Genomic DNA, 27,199 nt, shown 5'->3' with positions numbered 1-27,199 from the left:
TACTTACATTTCATTGTTCTGTGACGGACGCGAGAACACTGTCCGGAGACTGGAAGTGGACTGAAAAAGGTTTCGAGCACCAATGATCTCAATTATTGATGAACCTTAAAAAAATAAGTAAATAAATAAATATGGTGGATTCTTGAACCAAAACAAATTATTAAAGAACATTATGGAGTAATACTACTTCTGTTATTATTACCGGTCAAGTGAGTAAATACGTTTTAATTAAGAAACTTCTCTTTCATTAAGAACTTTTAAGAAAATTGCAATTTCTTTTCAGTAAACTGCTGGGCATTTCTTTCTTAATTGAAAATTCCCCTAATTATATACAAAATTCATTAATTAAGAGGAACAAAAAAATAAATACTTTAATTATTACTTAACACTTCCGTGCATTCTAAATATTAAATGGAAAGTCTAGGTTAATAGGTCAACAAATTAGTATCAGCACCTCGTGGTTTTGTTCCTTTTTGTGTTTTTTTGGTACTTCTTGTTTTATCTTTATCTTAAGCTTACTAAACGACTGGTATATCAGTGATTCATTCTTACCAAAATGTGGTCGATAAAAGAATTTTGTTCTTCCTTGTTCTCTCACTTGTTTCTTTGCTTTAGCGTCCATCTTTCACCCATCTAAATGATAACCGTCCTTATATGTACATGAACTTCTTGGCTTCCCTGGATAACTGCTTGAAGCTCTTGTGTGTTTTTTGCATTTATCATCGACTGCTATTCGATTTTTAAATATCCACTTCATTTCTGAACACCCAGCTAAACCACTTAAAACTTATCCTTCAGTAGGCCTGGGGGTGAAAGTACGCTTTGGACTTCCTTTAGAGCTAATCTTCGAAGTGTATAGAGCATTCTTTTCCTTTCTTACTTTCCTGGCCTACACTTCCAAATCACGTATTCTCTTTGCGCATGTTTCCCAGTATTATTACAGAATTATTATTGAATAACTATTCTTTATGTAGCCAGGATTTTACTTCGTTATGGCTTCGATGACAGCAACAATTTATTGACTTTTGTAGTGACACGTTTACCATGTTCCTACTTTCAAGAGAGAATAATTATTGAATTCAAAATCTTGAATTGGTTGTAAAATCAAGCCATAATTTCCCCCTTAAAAGGATGTAAACTAGCTATTTTTCCAGAGATTTTGCAGATATTTCCACTATCAGATAAATTAGCTTTTGGGAAGGACAGTTTCTCATTCTTAAAACAATTTGAGTAATGCATTTAATGCTTCTTTCATATATTTTGAATATAGAAGTTAGAGACCTGTACATTTTTAGTGGTACTTCAGAAGTAGGCTTTTAATGTTGAAGCACTTCTCACATAAATGAATTAATTTTGCAAAAAAGAATTCTTAAAAGAATAGCTTTGAGATCAGTTCACTCTTCTAGAAACGTTGCCTTTCGCAAAACGGGAATAACGTATGAGCTAGATTATTTTTGTTTTCAGTTATTTATAGTTATCTAAACTTGATTTTTCGAACCAAACGAGAATAGCTTTAAAAAAAAATATGTTTTCTGCTAAAACAAAGTTTCTAAAACTTCGACATGTTTGCAGTACTTCCTTCAAGTACTTAGTAAGAGAAAGTCAAAACACCAACTTTTCGTAAAACAAGTTATACAATAAAGTTGAATATGTTGTTTCAATACTGGATTATTTCGTGATGTCAGGCAACATTACATAATAAGGTATTAAAAAAAAACAAAAAAAAAACTGTTTTTGAGGTCAACGTAAAGACGATAGCTGAGTGAGTGAACAGAATCGACTGCATTATAATTTACAGTAATCATCGGTTTCATTGGACCTGTCATTCGTGGTATCCTCCTCTCCCCAAGTTGGCCCTCTCTTCTGGAACTGCATTCTCTTTCCGTCGCAGTTTGTTGATCTCTCTCTCTCCCTCCCACTGCCACTGCCACTCAAGGCCTTTTTGGTTGGAATATTACATAATGGAAATTAGAATATAAATAAAAATGCTCCTCTCTCCAATAACCTAATAAATATTCAGTTAGTTGATTATTTAATATTCAGTCTAAATTGGAAAATATCAGGTGTAGACACTCACGTGATTTACTCTTACTGCAGATTACGCTATTAAATTTTTGTTGAAACTTAACAAATTGTATCAAAAAGTAGATGACTTTTCAAGTAAACTACTATTTTTCAGGTGGGACCCCATGTCCAACAACCAAATTGTTTAAAATTGTGACAATATTATTCGTTTTTCTTTTAGTTCCGTTGTGCAAACACACACTTGGTGAAAACCACGTTTTACTATTCCTAAAATCGAATGTATCCTGTGAAATCTTAGTGATTACACACTCAGTAGAGTAAGAGAAAGTAAATGAAAGATTTGGCACTTTAATTTAAGGGATAAAAAAAACACCATTCTGAAAATAAAAATGTTAAATACCTCTGACCTCTGAGTAAATGTCATTTCTTTGTGGAAGGATCATTTTAGTCTAGCGTTGTGTGGGTTAATCGTGTTATAATTAACTTACGAGTTTTTTTGCTGGTGACAGACTTTTATATCATTTCATCTGAATCGTTGATAGCCTCAGTTGAATTTTTTACTTCTTGCTGATTGTTCAATGGATTCAAAACTATGAAGGTTCATTCAGCTAATGAATGGACTATTGATCTAGAACAGTGATCTACTCACCAAAGTTCCCAGAATCTTATTATATTTTTAAATCAGTTTTATAACAGTTGATAAATTTCTTTGCTATTCTTTCTCGTAATAATTGAGTGAGATTGTAGGGTTGATAAATTCTAATTTCATATCTAGTGATAAAGTCCTTTGAAAGTAATGAATTTATACCAGTCAAGTTATTTTTATCGTCCGGAGATACTTAAGGTTTTGACCATGAAGGTAAAGAGGCAACAGCAGATTTGCTCTAGAGGGATCCTGAGCTAGAAATGAATCCTCATCCGGCTTTATCGGTATTGCTTTATAAAAGCAGCCATTTGAGATTGGGTGCCCAGTATGTATCTGTTGGCAGGAATTATGGAAGGAAATTTGAGGCAAAAGGCAGATGAAAACGTTCATTAGTTTATTTTTTACACTGAACTTCCTGCAGCAATGTTGACCCTGGGACTCTCTTCGGGCCCTTTGCATTCTGAAGAAGCGTACAAAAAGACTCAGACCAAGAGTATTGGAGGGCCTGGCGACAAGAATTTCTGCCATCTTCTAGTCCTTCTCCGCATCCATCAGTCAGAATTAATACTTTGTCTTCCCTTCTGTTTCACATAATTGTTGATTATTATTTGCGGTTTTCTTCATGCTGACATTATCTACCGTTCTAGTCTCGCAAATGTGATTTAACTTAAATATATTATATGCGTGTCAGAAAATAATTTGATAGTTGTTCGTTAACTTACCCTTCTTTGTATGTTTTTCTTGACTGAAACATATCAGTATTCTTCCCTCAAGAATGATAAGCTTCCGCCATACTGCTTTGATTACGATCCAGTCTTTGATTCCACCTTCCCATACACGTCAGGAGCCTATAATAGCCTTCTTTATTTTGGCATCTAAGAGGTTCTTGAGTTAAGCTCTTTCAAAGCTATATTTGCTTGTTTTAGTAATTGGGAAGTAATTTTATATTTTATAGAAGGTTCTAAGAGAATTAGCTTGTCCATCTTTCTTTCGTAATTCCCATTTTATTACATGGAACCTCAATAATTTTGATTCAATTTGCATTCAGTAGAAATTTCAATTTGAAGACGTTTCACTAGGACTTCAAGAACCACGTCTTGATTGTTAAAAGTGATAAGATGAGGTTGATGTAGATGAGAACAGCCACAAAAAGTAGATTTAAGTGGCTATTAATTTATAGACAGGAGCGGAATATTAGTGATTTGATTAGGGATGCTGAAGGACCGAATAGAATAAAAGATAATATTACTGGCTAAGAGTTTAGTGGCTAGCATTAACAACGTGAGTAAATTACAATAACTAACTAGAGTAAACTAAATATTTCTAAAAGAATTGGCCGAACAGAATGACGAGTAGAACAAGGTCGTGAAGAGAGTGTAAGAATGAATCCTCAGCGAGTGAATGCAATGCCCTGAATGTGATTGAGTCTCACCAGCAGCTTCTATTGTTCTGAGCCTACCTGGGCTTTGACCCTTTAAACCTTTCATAGCCACTTTTTCCATTTTTTTGAATTTTTATAATTTTGTGACAGTACAGAAGCGAAAAACTGTAGGTTCTGTCTAGATTAAATAGATGTTTACAAATTTTAGGGATAAATTCTCCAGGCAAAACACTCGAAAGTCTAAATTATATAATTTTTACATTTCTGGTATATTTTTTTTATAAATTAAAAGAAAGTATTTAATGAATTATTTATTGAACTTTCACTGCCAAACCAGACTCTTTTTTTCCAATTAATACCATTTCGTAATCATCGAACATACAAACATGTTTAGATTGTTAATCCTCCATCATTTCCTGGAAACTTAAAAAATAAAAATAAATAAACAGCTAAATGACATTATTAATAGTACTAAGTATACAAAAAAGAAACTTTATTTAATTAGCACTTTTTTAAAAGGAGATTAAGCTGGTGTTGTTACATTTTGTCTGCAGCACCCATAAATCCAATTGTTATGTCATTCTACAAAAAATTTTTTACACCGTTATAAATTTATTTATAGGTGTTTGTGACGCAAGTAAAACGGCTTAACAGGTTGACCGGTTGTTGTGATTCCAGGTCAGTGCATATATCAAATTGGAATTGAAATTTTTAGTAGGTCTCTCTTTATCTGTAGAACTGCACTTTCACATTCCGGGAGAGATTTTGTAATATTTTCATGAATCTGTAGGAAAACACAAAGATCTGGTATGCATTTCTTTTTACAACTATTCTAAAGACTCTAACTCAAAGTATCTTTAAATTCCGAATATTTGAGAATATACCATCATTATCGAGTTTTTAAAAAACATGTCTCTCCCAAAAGTACCCTTATTTTGCATTTTCTTATAAAAATATTTATAAAAAAAAATTACAGATCTACATATTAACAGTTACAGCACTAAGTTAAGAAAGATTTTTTGATCCATTTTTGAGAAAATTTTGAATATCACCAAATTCGATTCAATGAAGAAGTATTTCGAGTGAACTATTTAAAACAAAACCTTTAAGTGTTGCTCATTGTTGGCAGCTAAGCGAAATATCAAATTTTAAGTCCCTACGTTTTTTTTTTTTTTTAATTTGAGCTACAATGTGTACCGATACACACATGCTCAAACAACACGCGCGTTGCCCATAGACAGAGACTAAATTTATTAAAACCACTTTTTTTCGGGCTCAATTAATCTCAAAATCAAAAATCTTCACTAGTACCATTTCTCTTCCCTTTCTATAAAGTAAAATTCTTGGTAACTTTTCTGTGATTTAATCATTTTTCTCCTTTAAATGTTTATTTAATGCCAACCACAAGATGGTGAAGCCGTACAATTTACGGGCATAGGGCTTTGCGAGAGAAGCCGTCCGGTTATGACGTTTGTCAGTATCCTCTCCTCCACATTATTCCTTAATTAATTTCTTTTTTTTTAAGAAAAATATTTTAATTACAAATTATAGATCTATATCTTTAAATTGTTAGTATTATGAAATCTAAATGAACGAATTGATTGCTTAATTTCTGTTTATTGATTCCAATTTTAATGTTTTATTAATTTTTGTTATTAGGCGCAAAAATTAATGAAGTAATCCTAATTAGGTGGTTTTTAGCTTCCAAAATTGGTTTCCTTGTAAAGAGACAAAGTCACGTGAGTGTACTTACCATTTTTATTTTTATTTCGTAATAACCTCTGCAGGAAAAATAATAAATTATTAATAGTAAATCACATAAATAGGGGCAAGTAATAGAATTTTTAATAGAGACAATATATTTCTTTATTAAATAGGTAACAAACCTGACCTGGGTGCACCAAACTTACACGTACTCACACACACAACTGCTGACTTGATGCAGCCCGTTGTATTCAACAAAGTGGAGGATAGATAGAAGCCACCTGAAAACCGGTTTACCATTTATATAACAAGTTTGGCACAAAGAGGTTTACCGGGTCTCTGGGTTACGCGGCCGAACTGTTCTTCTCTGATAGCCTCATACTCTCCAAGACCATTCCCCTTGGGATCTTTTATATATTTTTTTTTTTCCTCTACATTTGAACTTGCATGTTTATTGAATTCATTCATTAACCGTTTTATAGAATTAATTTATAAATTTTTTTTTTCTCTAGATTATTATTAATAAGACTCTTTTAGATTTTTTTTTTCATTATTTCTTATTGAGTAAACATTATACAGGGTGAACCAGTAAGTATTGTCAATAGGCCTACTGCGTGTAGTACATCTAAAGTGTAGTTCAATGACGTATTGGCCAACTTCATATTTTCCTCTGTTTTTGAGTGACGTCACTTTTAAGTTTTTTTCTAAAATCATTACTTTTTTCCAATAAAAATGTTATTACTCAGAAAGTTTTAGTCCGAATTCAATTCTGATAACACGTTTGGAAAGGCAGATAAATTTTCTAAAAATTGACACCATTTTGAAGCATAAATTATTCTCCAAACAGCCTCAATCTTCCTCCGTGAAACTGGGAAAATAAAATTAATAGAAATTTTTAAGAAAACTCATTAAGCCCTTACATGAACATTATCAGACCTAGGTGCTGGCACTTTTTACAAAAGTTTCCTTGTTTAATGGGCTTTCAAACCAGTATATCATTTTCCACAATTCCTTTTATCTTCGTATGAGAAATTACGTTTGTTTTGCAAGAAAACGTGTTCACGAGCACTCAAGAGTGTTAGTTATCAAGTTGTTTAATTAATTGAAAACTCTTTTAGATGGGCGAGTAGTCAATTTTTAAAGTAGATTGTCTTAAAATAAGGTAGTCTAAGGTCACTTATTGCACATAAAAAAAAAAAAAAAAAAATCTAAACTGAAATATTTGACAAAATGTTAGATTTTGAAACTAAGCAAATTAGCCTTCGATTATAAAAATAGCACTTGTTTAAAATATTTCCTAACATTTTGTCAAATATTTCAGTTTAGATTTTTATTATTATTATTATTTTTTTTTTTATTTTTTTTTTTATTTTATGTGCAATAAGTAACCTTAGACTACCTTATTTTAAGACAATCTACTTTAAAAATTGACTACAGCTCCATCCACAAGAGTTTAATGAATTAAACAACACAATACAATATCACTGCTGTATGCTCGTGAACACGTTTTCTTGCAAAACAAACGCAATTTCTCATATGAAGATAAAAGGAATCCTGGAAAATGATATACCGTTTGAAAGCCCATTAGACAAGGAAACTTTTGTAAAAAGTGCCAGCACCTAGGTCTGAAAATGATCACGTAAGGGCTGAATGAGTTTTCTTAAAAATTTCGATTACTATTATTTTCCTAGGTTCCGGTGGAAGATTAAGGCTGTTTGGAGAATAATTTATGCTTCAAAATGGCGTCAATTTTTAGGAAATTTATCTGTCTTTCTAACCGTGTCATCAGAATCGAATTCAGACTAAAACTTTCTGAGTAATAACATTTTTATTGGAAAAAAGTAATGATTTTAGAAAAAAACTTTAAAGTGACGTCACTCCAGAACAGAGGAAAATATGAAGTTGGCCAATACGTCATTGAACTTCACTTTAGATGTACTACACGCAGTAGGCCTATTGACAATACTTACTAGTTCACCCTGTATAGAGTTAAAAATGTAGTTAGGTCGAAAGTGCTGGAAAACATCTTTGATTTTATCATAACACGCGCAAGTTCATTGTATCCCTGTCCGATTTTGGAATCAGTGTTTTGTACAAAAATTTGCATGAATCATAAAACATTTATAAATAAAATAAAAGTATTATTAGAACGCTTTTATAAGAGTTCTGTGTCACTAAACGTATGTTTTGCTAATCTGTTTGAACAGGTGGTCTAGACAAGAGGATTTTGGATAGGTTCAGAAAAGAATAGAAATTGTTTTTCTTTATTATCTATTTTCCGTTGAGTTAACAGCGTAATAGAAAGTTTTGAAGAGGAAATTAAATGGATAAAATTTGAAAATAATCAGAATAAAAGGTTGTGCAAGCTTGTTGAAATGAATGAAATCATTGATATTATCCATTCATTTAACTTCAACTATTTATCGACCCAAATGAAACTTGAACGTTAAAGCTCCCCCCTACGGAATTGCCCCTTAGAACAATTAATGTCAGCATGAATGGAAATTCTGTGGCAAATCAAGAAATGTGAAAAAAAACTTGTAAAACATAACACACCCAGCAGCTTCCATGTTCTCATATTACTCATCAATTACTTAGTAATCGTAACGTTGATGTGTCTTCATTTAGAATTTATTATTTTCAAGTTTTAAAAAGTGTTTATTGAATTTAGACCATTTTAAATTAAAGTAAATTTAGTTAGCGTTATCTGCGGTTTTATTAGTACTGTTTATTTTATCCATGTTAATAATGTGCTTACTCACAGGCCAGATGGTATTTTTACAACAACTTACCATCGCCTAATAAAAATAAAGTAGAGATTTAGTTGAGTATCTACTTATTCTGGATGCTCTAATTATGTGTAAATGTGGGCCGCTCTTTATATAACTATAGATTTTCAGTCTAATATTAGAACTAAATCTCTAGATTGGGGAGTGGAAATAAAAAAAAACGTAAATTAGTTAAAGTTAGCAAAAAAGGGGAAAAAAGCAAAGGTTTGCGATTACTATAACCAGTCTGCGGTAGTGTAGCCTGCAGGTTATATTAAACATTACGTACCTCTTTTACATGTAGGTCACCAAGTCCCTCGGGAACAGGTCCTACTAATCTTGGTCCCTAACTGAACCATGTTTTTTTTTTTAGTTTCTTTACTATACAGGAGATTGTACACCTGACTTATAATAACGGTATTCCTACCTTCCCTCTTCGCGAACATTCCAATAAATTGCGCGTATAATCTTGCAAGATTTTGTTTGTCTTTAAAAATCTTGTTTTACTTTTGTTGGTTTATAATATACGACGAACTGGAGTAGCAATTTCTCCTTTTTTTTTCTTTGATGTAAGCCTCTTTTTATTTTTTTATTTTATTTTTGGAGCATCGACTTCTATGGTCATGGAGCTTTTATAATTATTATTTTTAATTGAGGAGCAACGTCAACTGAGCGCCTGAAACCTTTCTTCTTTATGCTATCCGCTTGTACAGCGTTCTTTATCTCCAGATAGTAAACTATAAAAGGCTCGCTTCTTCGAAGAAAGAATCCAAGGGCTGATAGAACTCGAACCTAGAATCCCCGCGTGCCAGTTCAATGCGCTAATTATTTACCTTTATTTTTGTCAGTTCTAAGTAGTAAAGCCTATTTTTTCAGGCGGACTTTACGTCCAACTACCAAATTAGGTGTCGTGGACGGAGGCGACTAGCAAACATACTTTACTATAAATTTCTCAAATTAACCATTGAATAAAATCCAAGGCCTAAGACTGGGAATCGAACCCAGTACCACACAATACATGTCATTTCTAAATCAACAATGCACTTTCTCAATTTATTGTTCTTCACAGAAACTATAGTGGTTAGCCTTTCTTGGTGATACCTAGTTATTTAATACGGGAGATAGTACCCCAAGTCCTGTCAGGTTGTAGAAGAACATGGGTGTCCAAATTCCAACCCCTTCATCTCATTACAAACTTTTTCTTTTTCTAAATTTAATATAAGACAATAACAATATCCTAAGTAATAGGCGCCCGTAATTTTTTTTTTGTCCGTGCACTACACTCTGAAAGAAGATTTCTGGTAAGAAAAAACGTTAGAGCGGCAAGCTGGCCTTGTACTCGGGATACCCTCATGAGAGTCCAGTAACACTGATCACTGCGATAACTCCTCTCTTTTGCTTTCCAATAATTTGGAAAGTCTAAAAAACTTAAATCTTTTACTTCCTTTTTGGCCTTTTGGCTTGAAATGAGGATGTGATTAAATATGATAATTACTATAAAGTGAAATCATTGCTAAATGAAATTAAATTCTATTAGTGTTTTTTAAACTATAATTTTTATCACAGCCGTATTTTAATAAATTTTATGTACCTTTCTCTCCTTTAGTTGGCGATGGTGAACATGAGTTAATCTGCTGCATTCTGTTTGTCATGGCGTGCACATAAGTACAGAGATCTGTGTGGGTTGTATCTTTGAAATATGATCAGTTTTTACCATCTTTCCTTCCTCTGCACCTCCCTATGTCCCCGTTTAAAGCGTTAAAAGTTAAATCTTGTCCCCAATGTTTTTCCAACATTATTTCATAGAATTTTCTACGTCTTTTTCTTGGTTTAATCTCTCTAATGTAACTAGTGGTTTAAGTACGGACGAGCAAACGGGAGGATTATATACCAGCTATGCTTAAATCTGGTAATTTAAGATTAAAATGAATTCAACTTAGATTTTATATTTTTATTAAAAGAACCCATTCGTGCTAAATACAATAATAGTTATAATAATAATAAAAGCCTTATTTAAACTGTGCAGAGCAAACAACTTAAGTGAACAATTTTAAACAACAAAATAATGGACTAGTAGTACAAAATCAAAAATAAATAAACTCTATAATATGAAATTACTGATCAAACAACTAAATGAAAAATATTTAGTCGTATATGTTAGTTTGTGGTACACAGATACAGAATGCGTTTTGCAATATTTTGGGAGTGGTACCGATATGTTAGTTGGTGGTACATTAAGGGAGTCCCGGTTTGGGTAGATGGGCATGGCAACCTCTCCATACTGCCCGAACAACTCTCATTTTTCAAGCTGATTGTAAAAGAAAAAAAAAAAAATTATTTACTAGTGGCAAATAATAATTTAATGTAACTCTTAAAGTTTAGGACTTGATCTGATTTCTATTTGTGGTTTACGTACATTTTTCAATCCTTTGTAAGAAACTTTTTTAACTTATGTACTTATATATTTATATAATTCATTGGAGAGTGGTTCGAATATTGTGCATTTAAAATAGTATCCTATGCATATTTTTTTAGTAATGAAAGTATTTAATCATGAAATATTATTGTGGCATGTCTTTGTGCCACCTTGGCAAGCTTTTTAATTTTATTTTCTGGTTTTCATTATTTAATTTAAGTCTCGTTGGCAAATAAGACTATTTGCTCCTGATCAGCTTCCAGGCAATGTTCTCACCTACAGACCCAACGGTTTTTATATCATTGGATAGATATCTGTATATATATGCTCCTAAGAAGAGAAAATAGCCTAGATTTGGCCTTTAATTTAAGTCTCGTCAGCAGCTAAGACCGATCAGCCTCCAGACAATGTTCTCACCGACAGACTGAACGGTTTTTATATCATTGGATAGATAGTTGTATATGCTCCTAAGAAGAGAAAATAGCCTGTATTAGGCCTACCCCAGGGAGCTAGACATACATTATAGAATTACATTAAATGTTGGACATCATTCTGTTTGCATTTAGGCCAATTTGGCTATAACAGGAAATTCCCAAGTTTATTATTGATCGAAATACTAGATGAGACATAATAACGATTTGAGGGGCTGTGAGACAGAAAGCTAGATCAGAGAACCTAGTTTGTAGTTGCCCAAATCTGAACAAACTGACGCGAGGCTAATTCAGGAACCCCAGAATTCAATATTGATGGTTTCTGTCGGACCAAGTAGTATGTTGTGTCTTAAGACTGCGGCCATTAAACTATGGGTGCAGACTAGGTCTCAGGAGTGGACAGCTTGCACAGGGCAGAGACAGGCTAAAGAGTTTATAACGGGCTATTCACCAAGGCTGACTGCAGAATTAATCCGTCAAGGTCGTGGGCTATAAGGATAATTGTAGGCCTATTAACTGGGCCACTACAGGCTCAAAAAACACATGCATCGCATGGGCCTGACAGATGATAGCCTTTGTAGGTTCTGTCAGGAAGAAGAGGAGGAAACGGGCATTGCACGAGTTGTGTCAGTGTGAGGGGCTTGTCTGGCTAAGGATGTTATTTCTCGGGGAGGAAAAACCAAGGCCTGTAAGCTTTACCCAAGAGTCGCTCTCCAGCATTAAGAGTCTGATTAAACTGGACAGGTCTGGAGAGCGAGCTCTAAAGTTGGGGAGCCACAATAGATCCAAAGGGGTCGCAGTGGCGTAGGCCTTAAGGGCCGCCCTATTAGAATCTTAATCTTAAGTAGTATGATGTTTTGTTCTGAGATTTAATTTTAATATGATTTAATAATTTAGAGAAATGACTAGAAATTTGCAACTTTTTTTTTCTAATTGAAAAGAAATAGCTTTTAAAATATAAATTATTAATACAAATTTTGTTGCCATGAATAAAAGTAATTTAAAAAAAAAAGTGTGAACACTCAGCAAGAATTCTTCAAACTTAGAAGATATATTTCTAAATATTTGAACAATATTTATTAAATAAATTCATAAACAGAATTTTCATTCAAATGCAAATTCCAGGCCCCCCCCCCAAAAAAAAAGCAAAACAAAAAAGACAGAAAAGAAACCGCTTAATTTCAAAAGACAAGGATGACATCTCGTGACGGAAATAACTGTTTTCTTTTAACGGAAATATTTCATTAATAATTCTTTAATTTTGTTATTTTCAGTAAATAGTTAAACATAATATTCCTTCTGTTTCTTTCTTCAGCCAATCTTTCTAAATTTGCGTGTACATCTTCCATTTTTCTTCTTTTACCACAAACCCTGTAATTAGTCGGCTAAGTTTTACTTTATTTATTTTTTTAATTTTGCTGTTTTAAGCGCCACATACAACATTTATTTATTCTAAAAGAAACTAAATAAATTTTGAGAGCATTTTTTAGAAAAATTAGGCCAAAAAATTGCATTTTCCGCTTATCCTAATTGGAAATTCTAGTAATGATTTTTTGTATTATACCTTAATTTTTTTTTTGTTGATTTAGAAAACTTATTTTATATTCATTTTAGGCACTTTAAAGGTGCTAGAGTAATTTTTAGAAGATTGCAAAAATCTGAAACATCGCATCAGTAAAGTTGTATTTTCTGGTTAAAATAAAATAATGCACCAAAAGAATAATTTATGATGCCCTAGTGCAGTGATCGCGAACCTATGACCCGAGGGTCAGACACTGACCCGTGCAAGCTTTTTCACTGACCCACAATTTAACATATATTCTCTTTGTATTTTTTCAATCACGCATTGACACAAAAGCAATTTAAATGCTATCTATAACCTTTAGTTTGATCATTACAGTTATAAAACGCAAATGACGACAAATGTTTTTGTAGTATTTGAAATAAAGCAAAAGTATTTACAAAATGTCAAATAAAATGTATAATTTTACTCATATTTTGTTTATTAAAAAAATCGACTACCCAGAGCAAATAACCATATTTAGATTTTTCTTCAGATAAAACACACTTTTGTAAGGTTTTGTTCAGTTATGTTTGTAAAAAGAGACTTCCACAGCACTTGTTTCGGTTCCGTTTTACCCGTTAAGCCAACTGAATTTTAAAGATGTTTAGTTTTGAAACTATTCAGTTTAAAATTTTTAAACTTAACTCTTGTGCTAATGGGCATTAGTGGCCCAAGAGCTAGTACTTAAAAAAAATGAACAAAATTTGACCCACGTCTTAAAAAGGTTCGCCATCCCTGCCCTAGTGCAAAGTAATATTGTTTTGTGGTTGCGAGACATGGTCAGTTGGGTCGCAAGATCAGAAAAAACTGGTAGCTACCGAAATGGACAGATCTGGCCGCAGATCTGCGAGAAAATCCCGAAGAGAAAAAGTAACGAATGATAAGATCCGGTAGATTATGAATGTCCAGAATTCGGTACTAGAAGTTATCTGTGAGGGAGACGACTCCAGTGGTTTGGCCATGTTAAAAGAATGGCTGCCAAGAAAGATTGCCCCAACAGGTTTTGGATTGGGAACTGGATGGTAGAAGGAGGAGAGGCCGCCTGAGACTTGCTTGGAGGTCTGTAGTCGATATGGAGATGACAGGCCATGGTTTGACGGAGAGTGATGCCGAGGATAGGGTTTATTGGAGACAAAAAACATATTTGGCGAGGAAAACCTCAATTGTGGGGAAACTCCTTAGACAAAAAAAAATTCGGATTAAATCCTAGATTTAAGTGACATCATTACAACCTGTGACCGAAGTACCCTAGGTATCTTAAGATTAGTCAAGTTCCAGGAGTACCAAGGAATTATAATATTTTAATTTTGGGATATACTTTTCTCTCACTCAAATACGCACACTCAAAACACTCGGGGAAGGGGGATGACCGCAATTTGCTATTTGCTAAAAAAATTGTTTCTATTGCCAGCTGACCCCAAAATTTGTATTTCCAAAGAAATACCTACATTCATTTATTACCAAATTTCTTGGTTCGCAAAACTCTTCTCCAAAGGAAGAAAATAGGCTAAAAGCTGGCAGAGTTTTGGGTCTCTCCCCCCACCTTAATGCGATTAAGAAAAAAACAAATTATCCTTTTAAAAATATCAAACTTCTTTTATTAAACAAAAACAGTCTTAAAAATCAGCCAGTACCGTTAAATTCGTTGCTTTTTATTGCGTATTTTATAACATGTGATTCTCACTGAATTTAAAATTATTTATGAAAATAAAAAGTTGTGAAGTCCCCACACCCTTCAATAAAAATTAGCATTCATTTATTCCTTCACCTAACATGGTCGTATCTACCACACAATATGAGGAGGCTTGGGATATGATGACCTAACAGATCAATTTGCATTAATTATTATTGGCGAATGAATAGAATCAGGAGGGAGGATGTCGAGGTTGTGTTTGTTTTACTTTAATGAACTTACTCTTAGTGTTCAGATTTTCTAGTTACTTCTTAGATTATTAATTTTCTTGGCAATAGATGAAAGAAAGGCGATTTAAAAATTAGTTATATATCGTATCTCTCATCCACAACTATTAACCTATTATCTTTGATCACTTATTTAATGAAGTGAGCGATCAAAACCCCTAAATTGAAAATGGATTCTTTAACTGGAAAGTGGGATGCTAGTCTCGAAAGTTATGTTAAACTCTTGATATTTTCTATATTTTCATCAGTTTTTCTCTAAAACGGCTCCAGAGATTCTTATTCATCTTGTATGACACACACACACACACACAGATCTACAGCAAGTTCAATTTGTGTGAAGCTGGAGTGGTAAAAGGTTTCTGTACAAAATATCAACATAATGGAAGTATGGTCCTTATATTTTCTATATTATTAACTAGAATGGATCAAGTAGCTAGTTTTGGGCTTTAGGAAAATAGTGTGGCTTATAGTTCGAGTTTTCCGAAGAGTTCTACCAGTTTTTCCGCGATTTTCTGGAAAGCCTATCTAGTTTTCTTTAAATTTATCTTGTTGGAACTTTTTTTTCCCAGATGTATTAATATCGGTCAGTTTTATATCACTGAATTCTACCACTTCGATTAATTTCAATTTAAAATTCCAATTTCTTTTTAAAATTTAGAAGAATATTGCTTAAACGTGAATTGAGAATCTCTTGAGCGGCTTTTCTATATATTTCAGTGCAGTGAAAGACTTTTTTGTAAATTTTCTTTTCAAATTTAAGGAGCTTCTGGAGTAATGATTCTTTCAAAAGTACAACTGTAGTCAACAAAACTTAAAAGCTCTCATTTAGTAAAAATTCAATGTTTCATGAGAAGTGGAGTAAGAAAAATCGTATGCGTGTTTCTCATCAGATTATATTATAATATATATAACGTTTCAAGATATTCTGAGATTAATTAATAGTTAAAGCGGTTTAACCTAACAAATGATTCATTAGAAGAAATAAATCTCCTTAGAAGAACCGTGCAACTTATATATATAGTGGCAGTAATTTAATAACTAACTTAGAAAATTATTTAAAAGATAAATTATATATTATTAAAGTGTGCATGTAGATACAAGAGAATAATATTAAGTATTAAAGCCTCTAGAGTGCAGCATAATCTCTTAATAACAGACCTGCTTAATGCAGTTTCTTTTTTTTAGGCTTAGGGGAGTAAGGGAACAACCAATTTGCTGAGATCATTCTACAATTCTTATTTCTATAAAAACTTGTCCAGATAATTTACTTCTTACAAATAGATCTACTGGATATTATGTAGCTAATGGGTCGATCGTGAACTGTAAAATATTTCCTAACATACAAGTTGTGGTTATTTATTTCTGTTTAAGGCGCTTCAAAATCTGAGGTCATTGGCGCCTGGAGCTTTTTTTCCCAGTGCACTCCCGGTCTCTTCAGACAGCGTTCTCTTGTTACAGATAATCTGTCCCATCACCGAACAGTGAGCAGTTAGAGAAACTCCATGATTGTGGGAAATATAAAGGGCAGATAGATGAATTCGAATCCATGATCTCGGCGTTGGAATCTATTATTCGGTAACCACTGAGCTGAATCTCTTAATAATGACAGCACAGACAAGAAAAACTGGTGTGAAAAATAGAGTACATTTCTTTGAAAAGATTTTAAATAACAGAAAAATTTAAAGAAGCTATTAAGCGAAAAGAAAAAGATAAAAAGCGAATACATAAATGAAAAGGAACCAAAAAAAAGCTAGAGCTAAAAGCAGAATGAAAGAAATTAATTTGTTATTGATTGAAGAGTTGAACAAATTGATAGTGGTATTGACGAGCATGAAGAGCAAATCTTGAATCTCTTTCATACATCGGTTATTACTTTACATGGTTATGTGCTATTCCTGACGAATTTGCTGAAGAAATACAATAGTTTTCTTGTCTTTCTTGGTTTATCGTCTTTCACAAATTATAAATCAAAAGAATTGGTCCTATATAATTTTTAAAATTAAAATATTTTTATTAAAAGTATAAAATATATCTTTAAACATCAATTAAGAAAAAAAAAATCAAGAAATAACTAATTCATCTTTCATAAAATAAAAAATATTGAAAGTAATAGGGGTGTGGAGTCACAGTTGATCAGTAAATCAGTAGAACTAGAACGCTTTTTGCTTAAAGCCTATATTAAGCTAGAATGTTAGCCTAACGTTGGAAGGTAATATGTATTGGTGAGAAAACCGTAATTATAAAGATGGAAAGTGCCCGGACCATATTTTTCTCCATGCGACCCATTAAGGGTTTAATATGCTGTGTTGCCAGGTCTTGGGATTGAACTTCTAATCATGCAATGGCTTTTTCATATTACGATTTCCTCCAGGTAGTCTTCTACAGAATTCATGCACAAAAAAACCCAAAAGATAGACGTCCTCAGTGTTTCGTGTAGATCTGATCGTTTGTTTCTCTCTTAAATAAATGTTGTGGGTTACAGATTCGTCTCTCGAAGGAATGAATTGTAAAATCCAATATCCCAGTAGCCAGGAACCACTCAGGTCACTTCTCACCTACAGACATGAAATCATTTTTCAATTTTCATAGTACTTCAATTAGGAATAAGAGAAACAAAACCAAAAAGCAGAAATGAGAATTTTTATTACACCTTACAGTGCAAGCTCCACACTTTAAAGTGTCGTAACACCATCTTATTTTTTAGAGTAGTTTAATGGTAGTAGTTATTAATGGATTGTGACGTATACGTATCTAGCCAACATTACCCAATAAATGGGTAGCCTAGATCGTTCTGTTCAACTATTTTTTAAATAACCAGTACCATAAATATTACTGGCCCTGGAAATTCCTCCGTCTTGTAAGAAGACATAAAAGGAAAATAAGAAGAAGACCTTTGACCCACTAAGATTATCGATTATGTGAATGAGTGTCAATGTCGTGACACTGTTGGGACGTTTGCTTTGTGATCTTAGAATTTTGCTCAACATCTTTTAGAGAAAAGAGGTCAGCAATTCAGAATAGAAATAATTACTCATAATGTTCAGCTGTTTGCTTACTATTTTTCTTATCATTAACAAAGAGAAAAATGTCTGATATATTCGATTTTTTTTTTATATCATGAAAATATATGAATTACTAGAGGCTTCTCCACATTAAAGGGACTCACATCAAAATATTGATATGTAGCTTACTTCAAAGTACGAGTGGATGAACTTTAGATCAAGTTTGTTGCTACAGCTATACTTTTGTTTTTTACGAAGTACAAAAGGTTATTTGGAATACATAGTTTTGCCTTGTTTATCCTCCACTCAGTATTATAGTTCGTAGATATTAGTTGCTCAGTGACATGAATATATGCTCTTTACAATTAAACATTATTCGATTGACATTTTTCAATTTATTAAAAACTTTTCTACTATTATACAAATATACAATCAGTGATTATCTACAAAAGTGTTGCACCTATCATATGTTACCACTTTCTGTTCAGATGGTCCGAGGGCTTGGATTGGTGGTCTACAAAATGTTAGATTTTGGAATAGACGTAGAAGAAGAAAGAGTATTAAGTCCTGAATTGGAGAGGCTGATTGTAAATATGACTGGACTTGGTGGTAAGTACAGTTTAAATTCATTTCTAATTTTTTGTAAGGATTTCTTAATTGTTAATAATAACCTAGTAATTTCTTTAAAATGTTAACGTATATTTGTTTACGTATATAGTTTTGCGGTAGCATCAAATTTTTCATTTTGATTCCCCCTAAATCCGAATAAGTTGCTTTTTAGAGTAAATGTTGTTGTGAAATGTAGCTTTGAGAAAACGCGACCTGCAGATCTGTTTTTTTCTCTTCTAGAGGTAGCAGCAGTCTGGGATATCTCGCTCCCTAGTTGTAGGTCATATAAGAGTATGATCCTCAGAATATTTTTTGCCCATTTCTCGTAAGGTGGACGTGCCAGAGATAAGGAATAACCTTAGGGAATTTGATTTTCCTTAACTGTATTATATTTTGTATGTATGTAATCTGTTTTATTTGAAACATGATTTAAGGGAAAATTTATTTAGGGCACTTTTGAAGCAGTGGATGGATTTCGCTTTCTTTCAAACCTCCCGCACCTTGTGTAATTTTCATTTGGATTTGTCAGTTTTAGAAATTTAAACTTCAAAGAAAATATAGTGTAACTGGATTTATGAATGTCTAGATCATATTTTGAAAATCCCTAAAACTGCTTCAACTAATCTATCCGAAAAGGTTGTATTAGCAACCTATATAAAAAAAAGGAATGCAGCTTTTATTTGGGAAAAAGAATGATGAATTAATTTTATGCCAAATCGAGGAGGCTTGGAATTGCCACCAGTATAAAGTAGGAGAGAATTTAATATATCACTTTAAAGTTTCAAATTTTCACAAACTGTACTTGGAACGAAGTCTTTATACTTCTTAATTTCTAAAAACAATGTGAAGAACGTCTTGTCTTTCTCCTGAGTCCCTTATTTTTAAAAATTAAACTTGTAAAATTTCCCAGTTTAAATAAAGAAGTTTTTGAGTATGTATTTTATTAGTATAAGTAAGTCTTATAGGTGTTCACCTCACCTTTATTTTTTTAAATTTTCTATTATTGTTCGCCGTTTAGTGAGAATTTAGATCTTGTTCTTGTTTTGTAGTTGTATTTTTTTAAATTGAATGCCATAAATAAACGTTCATTATTGCTAGCCTTGTCTGTTTGTCTACGTGGTTAAGTTGGCATTTCTCACGTCTAAACATATTGTTCATACATGTGTTTGCCTAGTGAATGAATGTTTTATTTATACATAGAATCTTATTGAAATTTATTTATTCATGAATCCATCTTTTTTACATTATTTTACCATCGTTAAGTGGAAGAATCGCTATCTATTCAGATTTAATAAATTAAAGAATTCTTTGCTAGCAAAAAAGTCTTTCTTTTTTTTAAGAAAATGGTCTTAACTTTTGAATGTTTTGGTACCATAATTGTGACGCAAACCGTAACTTTTAATGAAAATTTCCCAATTATTGTACGTTGAATTTTCTTAAAAGTCCCGTAAAATCCTGTGTATGAATAATGAACAGAATAGATACATAATCTTTCTTTGAAAACATTGAAAAGATCCTAACTTAACGGTTAAAAAACTCTCAAATAGGTGAAAGATTTTCTATAAAGTTTAAAGTGAATTGCTTACCCAGAAATATAACGTTTTTCACAGAAAATTTCGATTAATGCCATTAAGGGAAAATAAGGGTGTGTCTGTTTGCTTTCTTCTAAAATATTTCTTTCAAGGGTACAGTACGGCCCTAACATAACTTACAATTAAAAAGGGCTAAATGTGTTGGAATCCCGAATTTGGAGAATTTTTATTTTTCCGAGAATGATGCTTAAGATTTCTTTTAAAAGTCATGAATACATAACATACTGAAAGATCAATTTCTTTATTTTAATAGGTTTTTTTCTAGAAAAATGTATTTTTGGGCTGTGCATTTTCAAGGTTGACAATAGGAGATAGATTTCCATATAAAAGTATCATTTCAGTAAAATGTACATGTTATATTAATTAGGAATTAATATGGGTCTGAAATAGAGGAGTTTGGGAGTGTCGTGTTTTAACTTTTAGGATCAGTTTTTGATCTCGCTCTGTGTTAAGTCGTTCTTTATAATCAATTCTTCCAACTGTTGTAAACAACGCTATAACACACTAAACGTAGTGTTATTTTATTACATAATAATAGTTACCTACTCTAGTAAAAAAAAACAAAATTTGGTATCTTTAATGGATGAAATGCTTGGAACAAATAGTTCATTCTACGTTTCTGTTCTTTTGTTCATAATATTTATTGTTGTGGAACTTGAAGAAGAATAATGCCCAAAATATCTATTCTACTGTTTCAATAAAGGAAAACTGAAATTGATTGACAGATTGACAGCTAAACAATGAGCGATAAACATCATCTTAGATTTGAGAATGGTAGTTATTTTACCAAAAAGTGATTGTTTAGCAACCTTCAATTAGAATTGTTTCCTCTAGATGTCTAAGGTGAACTATCGTCTGGTTAGGCATTGTTGGTTGTGAGGTATTACTCGAACAAATTTTACACTTTCTTAACATCCACCTAAGAGGAAGTATTGGGCAGATTTTCTTTATTAAGAAATCTCGGGAAACGCGCGGATTTTACTCAGAGTGGACACGGGTTTTGTAGATAAGTAAGTATAAACCTGATTTCAGGTACCCACTTTAAGTTGGGTTTAGCATCTTATTTAATGATTGAGATCTGCATAACTGAAAAAAAAATCAACATGTTCAAATTTTGTTATTAGGTTTAATCGACCGCCACGGGAACCGACAGAAAACTTATCTATACAATCATTCTAAAGATAGTGCCTCTTTGCTCAATCAAGTTTTTTTTAGTTTTTGGTGCTTTCTTTGAAAAATGCTTCAATGGTTTTAAACTTGGTGTACTTTAAGGTTCTTTCGGAAGAGGAGTGTTTTCCTTCGAGGCTTAAATAATATTACAAGCTTGTCTATTTTTTTTAACACGAATTATAATTTTAGAAAGTAATCAATTATTAATAACTAATCTATGAGAAAGTAGGTCCGATATTTATTCATTCACCGTTCTCGTCGAGGACTCTGGCAGAGTTCCATTCACTTTATCAAATGTTTATGTTCGATAGAGTTATTGATAATTCGAAAAGGATAGAGACCCTGTATCACCACCCCTTTTTAACGAATCGTACTATCATGAAATAGTTATTTTTGTTTAGTTTAAAACTATTTTAATCTACAAACTACTATTTTGTATAGACGTCGTGTGAACGAAAGAAAGAAAAAGAAATAAGTTGAACGATTGCCCTTGAGGTATAAAACAGAAATTGCCAGTTTCACAGACCAATTTCACTAGATTATCTATAGCTAATGTTCACGTCACAATGGTGTGGTATATTAACCACCAGCGAGCCCCGTATTTCGCTGCATTAGAAGGAGTCGTGTCTGTTGTTGTAAGGTGCCAGTGAGGTAAGGACAAGGGTGGATAAGTACAAATGGAAATAAGTGTAGTTTTTTGTCTTCTATTTTGGTGTGCTGTCTGTTTACACATAGTTCAAGGGCGTTCATACTAATGTACTCACGACCTTAAGATGACTTGACTATTCATAAGAACTTCTTTTTTTTTTTTTTCTTGTCAATGTAAATACTTTTTGGTTTTATTAAGGTTCATTACCACCTTCCTCTGCTTCAAATCGTACCTTTGTCGCTTTTTTGTTCGGCCTTAAAAGTCAGCACGGCCACGTTATCATTAATTATATTTCACTGCCATAAAAAAGGTCAATTTAAAAAATACTTCACCTATTTTCTCTTGTCGCCAGGCGCACTCAGAATTTTCTTTTGGACCTGAGTTTTGTTTAGAACTAAATGCATTAATTTTTCCACTTTAAAACAATTCTTTAATTTAGGATAAAATTTCGTATGAAATTGTCTTTGAAAATATTTGTGCCAAGTGATTTAGGCAATATGATCTCTTTAAGCTATAAAATAAACATTAATAAATATTATTCTTCGAGACGGGAGCCTCTAAGGCTAGGACCTAGGCAACGAAAAGGCTCCTAACCCTGATAAAAAAAAACCAACTCACTCATTCAATTCCTCCCACTGGTTTAATTCAAACCACGTTGTTTTCACCTTCTCGTTAGAGGCCAGTTTATGAACTTCTGTTTATATATATATATATATTATTCACCCTAAATCCCTTCAATCTGCATTTTACAAAGCGCGGACATCCCTCAAGCGCCATCGACCCTGTTGACCCTCTTCAATTCCTCACTGTTGACACTAAGCCGTTGAATTAAATATCTTCATGTTGAACTTATAGCAAGCCACCACTAGTCCAGAAATCAGTACTACCATGTTCCTTAACCGTTTTATTTTCTAGCTATCTGCTATCTATCTCGTGCCTTTTTCTCACTGCTAGAACCTTAGAAAGACAATGGCACGTCCTTAATTTGTAGTAATTAAAAAAAATCAGTTAAAAAACCCACATTTTATTCAAATTGTGTAAAGTAATAAAAAAAGTTAAGTAATGCCTACTTTTTCAGGCGGGCTTTACGCCCTTACTTACTTTTACTTTACGGCGCTACAACTCGCGACGAGTCCTGGCCTTCCTAATGAGCATTCGCCTCCCTGCTCTATCCTGTGCGGCTGCTTTCAAGTTGGAAATTCCCAAAAGTTTTGCGTCAGCTGCCACTCCATCAGCCTCGGCCTTCCATCCCTTCTTGTTCGGTGAACAGTCTCTTCTAACACCTTCCTTAGGATCTCAGATTCCTCCTGCCCAGCTCAGCCTGCCTGTCCTAATAACTTAACAATATCCGCTTCGGCGTACAAGTCGTACAGCTCCCTATTCTTTCGTATTCTCCAGACTACTCCCTCTTTTACAGGGCCAAAAATTCTCCGAAGGATCTTCCTCTCGAAAATGAGCAGATCCTTCTCATCTGTCTTACTTAAGGTTTAAGTAAGACAGATGAGAAGGTTTAAGTCTGGGAAGCATATATGTAAGTACCTGGTGGATAAGGGTTTTGTACAGAGTGCATTTGGATTGCCTAGAAAGGAGCCTACTTAGGTTTTACGTCCAACTACCAAATTAGGGGTCGTGGACGTAGGTGACTGGCAGACATATTTAACTATTAAGCTCTTATATCCATTTAATAAAAATCCAAGTAATCTTAGTTTTTCGGGCCTTGCCACTAAACGTACTCTCTCTTAGAACTGCCTTAAGAATCAACTTCCATCGAACATATTTTTGAACACAGAAGTTACTGAGGCTAGATTGTTGAATTGAGAGTGCGGAATCTGAAGTAAATTGTAGCCGTTTTTGGGAGGGGGTGGAATTTATAATTAATTTAGTAAAGAGTGACTTCCCGTTGGCTGGTTTTGGTCCATTCTTATAATTACAAACTTTTCCCCCACTTTTTTTTAAAAAAAGGCCAGTGATTTTTTACGTCATATAGTTTTTTTTTTTCATTCATTCTGACCGGTTTAGGAATGTCATTCAACTTCTTCAGAGATTTAATCATTTGTTTTTTTGTAGAGAAATTTGGCATCCAGTTACCAAAATTCCGCTACCACAATTTCTTTCATTCAATGAATGAAGGTAAAAACAATATTCATTTACAAAGAATCTTCATTAATCATTTAAAAAAAAAAAATCTTTCCGTCAAAATATGCTAAGAGAAGATAGAATGAAAGTACTAAAAAACAAATAAATTATCACAATAAACAAATAAAAAAAGCTATTAAATTTATTTAGTAAAAATTGGGATGAATAAATATCTTTCCACAAGTGACAGCAGCACTTCCAAAAAGAAATTTATTAACTTCACCAGAAATATAGCCTCTCACAGTTGATAGTAGCTAACCAATCAGATTTTATACAACTATTGTTAATTGTAAACCTTGTATTTTAGGATTATTTATTATTGTTTGCTTTATTATCGTTTTTATTATTTCTGTACCCTTGAGCTCTCCTAAATTATAGAAAGATATGTACCATACCGTATACGAGGGTCGTTTGAAAAGTCCGTGCAAAGTCAGAGAGATAGCACCACTGGCGCGTATCGAGGATATGTTTAGTTAGTAGCATCTCTTGGAAGAACACACACCAAGTTTCAGCCAGATCGGTCTATTTCTTTGTGTTTGGCACTCGTTTGAATCGAGGAAGTCGAGTGATTTTCAAAAAATGGACGAAAAAGAATTTCGTGTGTTGATTAAACACTACTTTATGAAAGGCAAAACGCCTCAGGAGACTAAAGAGAAGCTTGATAAACATTATGGTGACTCTGCACCTTCGATTAGAACAGTTTATAAGTGGATTCAAAATTTTCGGAGTGGCCATATGGGCACAAGTGACGCTGAACGTTCTGGACGCCCTGTTGAGGTTACTACTCCAGAAATCATTGATAAAATCCATGATATGGTGATGGATGACAGAAGAGTGAAGGTGCGTGAGATTGCTAGTGCTGTGGGCATCTCGAATGAACAGGTACATAATATTTTGCGTCAACATTTGGACATGACAAAGCTATCCGCAAGATGGGTGTCGCGATTGCTCACGCTTGACCAAAAACGAAATCGTGTGAAGTGTTGCAAGGACGGTTTGCAGCTGTTCCAGAAGAATCCGCAGGACTTTGAGCGTCATTGTGGATGAAACATGGATACATCACTACACTCCTGAGACCAAAGAACAGTCTAAACAATGGGTTACCAAGGGGGAATCTGCACCAAAAAAGGCGAAGACCGTTCCTTCGGCCGGAAAGATTATGGCGACTGTCTTTTGGGATTCGCAAGGAATAATCCTCATCGACTATCTGGAAAAGGGTAAAACTATTACAGGTGCATATTATTCATCGTTATTGACCGTTTGAAAACCGAGCTGCAAGAAAAACGCCCACGATTGGCCCACAAAAAAGTCCTTTTCCATCACGACAACGCACCAGCTCTCACCTCAGCAGTTGTGGTCGCAAAATTAATGGGAAATAGGGTTCCAACTCGTTTCACATCCCCCCTATTCTCCAGACTTGGCTCCCTCGGACTACTATTTGTTCCCCAATATGAAGAAATGGCTGGCGGGAAAAAGATTTTATTCAAACGAGGAGGTGATTGCAGAAACGAATGGCTATTTTTCAGACTTGGACAAATCCTATTATTCGGAAGGGATCAACAAACTAGAGCAGCGTTGGACGAAGTGTATAAGCCTAAAAGGAGACTATGTTGAAAAATAAAAAAGGTTTACCCCAAAAAATTTAGTTTTTATTTTTGCACGGACTTTTCAAACGACCCTCGAACAATGCATAAATTCGGCGATATTTCATTTCTTTACTTAGTGGATTGTGATTGCTCTTTCAAATAAATTTTTAAATCGATATTAAATAAATAAGCCAGCTGATTATAGTGAACAAAAATTTTAGTTACACTTTTTAATCTGTTGATTTTATTTACAGGGATGCCTAGCACTTAGTCGTTTCACTGTGTGACAGTTTCTCATACTTTGATGGCCGTGGTTTGACCTTCGCCGTAACAGTAAACTTTACCAAGAAAATAAGGTTCTTTAGGCGCGTAGTTGAGTTTTGACGTTCAGGCATTCCCTTCTTACAAGAATAAGGTTTGGTTGAAAGGAATCATAGAATTTTTACTTGTGACTGTGTGGAAAAGGCACTGCTTCACAGCCTCTGTCTTTGATAGGAGTAGCAGTAGCTAGGTTCTTCAAATCACTGAAAAGAGTTCTACTGAGGCGCCTCTTAGAGACAGCTTTGGAGCTTTATAGGCATTTATGTACTTGGTTTACGAAAATTCAATTAAAATCCATTGTTTTCTTAATTATTTATTACCTGTAAAAGCTCCATTTCAAAAAATACAACGAGATTACTTCCTCATGTTGCCAGCAGTAAAATAAATATTTATCTGATTAGTCCAGGATATATCAAGCTTGCCACTAGTAATAAGAGCGCCTAGACCAGTGACGGCGAACCTATGACCCGCGGGCCAGACACTGACCCGCGCAAGCTTTTTCACTAACCCACAATTGCTAGGCAACCATTTGTTTGTTTACGCGGGTTGATTTAGATTTTCTAATTCTAATTATGGTGGATAATTTATATTCTATCTGTATTTTTTTTCAATCACGCATTGACACAAAAGCAATTTAAATGCTATCTATAACCTTTAGTTTGATCATTACAGTTATAAAAGGCAAATGACGACAAATGCTTTTGTATGTATTTGAAATAAAGCAAAAATGTTTATAAAATATCAAATAAAATGTATAATTTTACTCATATTTTGTTTATTAAAAAAATCGACTACCCAGAGCAAATAACCATACTTAGATTTTTCTTCAGATAAAACACACTTTTGTAAGGTTTTGTTCAGTTATGTTTGTAAAAAGAGAGACTTCCATAGCACTTGTTTCGTCCCGTTTTACCCGTTAAGCCAACTGAATTTTAAAGATGTTTAGTTTTGAAAATATTCAGTTTAAAATTTTTAAACTTAACTCTCGTGCAAATGGGCATTAGTGACCCAAGAGCTAGTACTAAAAAAAAAAAAAAATGAACAAAATTTGACCCACGTCTCAAAAAGGTTCGCCATCCCTGGCCTAGACCTTATAAAGTAAATGTAGGTAACTAGGTGGACGTGAAAGAATAAAAATGGTAGCAAAACTAAGTGTAGAATAAAAGAAATATGATGAGAGGAAAACTTAAAATAACTGACTCTCTGTCAATCTCTCTTTCGTACTGAATAAAAACTTCGGTTAAAACATAATCCTAGTGAGTAACGTGATGTGTGATGA

General features: G+C 33.4%; 1 protein-coding gene across 7 annotated transcripts in view; it reads left to right on the top strand.

Annotated features, from left to right (window-relative positions):
- The window catches only part of spir (spire type actin nucleation factor), a 252,872-nt gene that overhangs the window by 111,731 nt on the left and 113,942 nt on the right, over positions 1 to 27,199 (top strand). For all 7 annotated transcript variants that reach the window (XM_074131878.1, XM_074131881.1, XM_074131880.1 and 4 more), the window contains one exon: positions 18,346 to 18,466. In XM_074131878.1, coding sequence (XP_073987979.1) covers positions 18,346 to 18,466 — 121 coding nt within the window. The remainder of the gene's footprint in view (positions 1 to 18,345; positions 18,467 to 27,199) is intronic.

Source organism: Rhodnius prolixus, unplaced genomic scaffold (assembly GCF_049639745.1).
Source record: "Rhodnius prolixus isolate KJV_2025 unplaced genomic scaffold, Rpr scaffold_4, whole genome shotgun sequence".
In the NCBI taxonomy this organism is placed as follows: Eukaryota; Metazoa; Arthropoda; class Insecta; order Hemiptera; family Reduviidae; genus Rhodnius; species Rhodnius prolixus.
The sequence above is the reverse complement of the archived record's forward strand: the minus strand, read 5'-3'. Positions and strand labels throughout refer to the sequence as shown.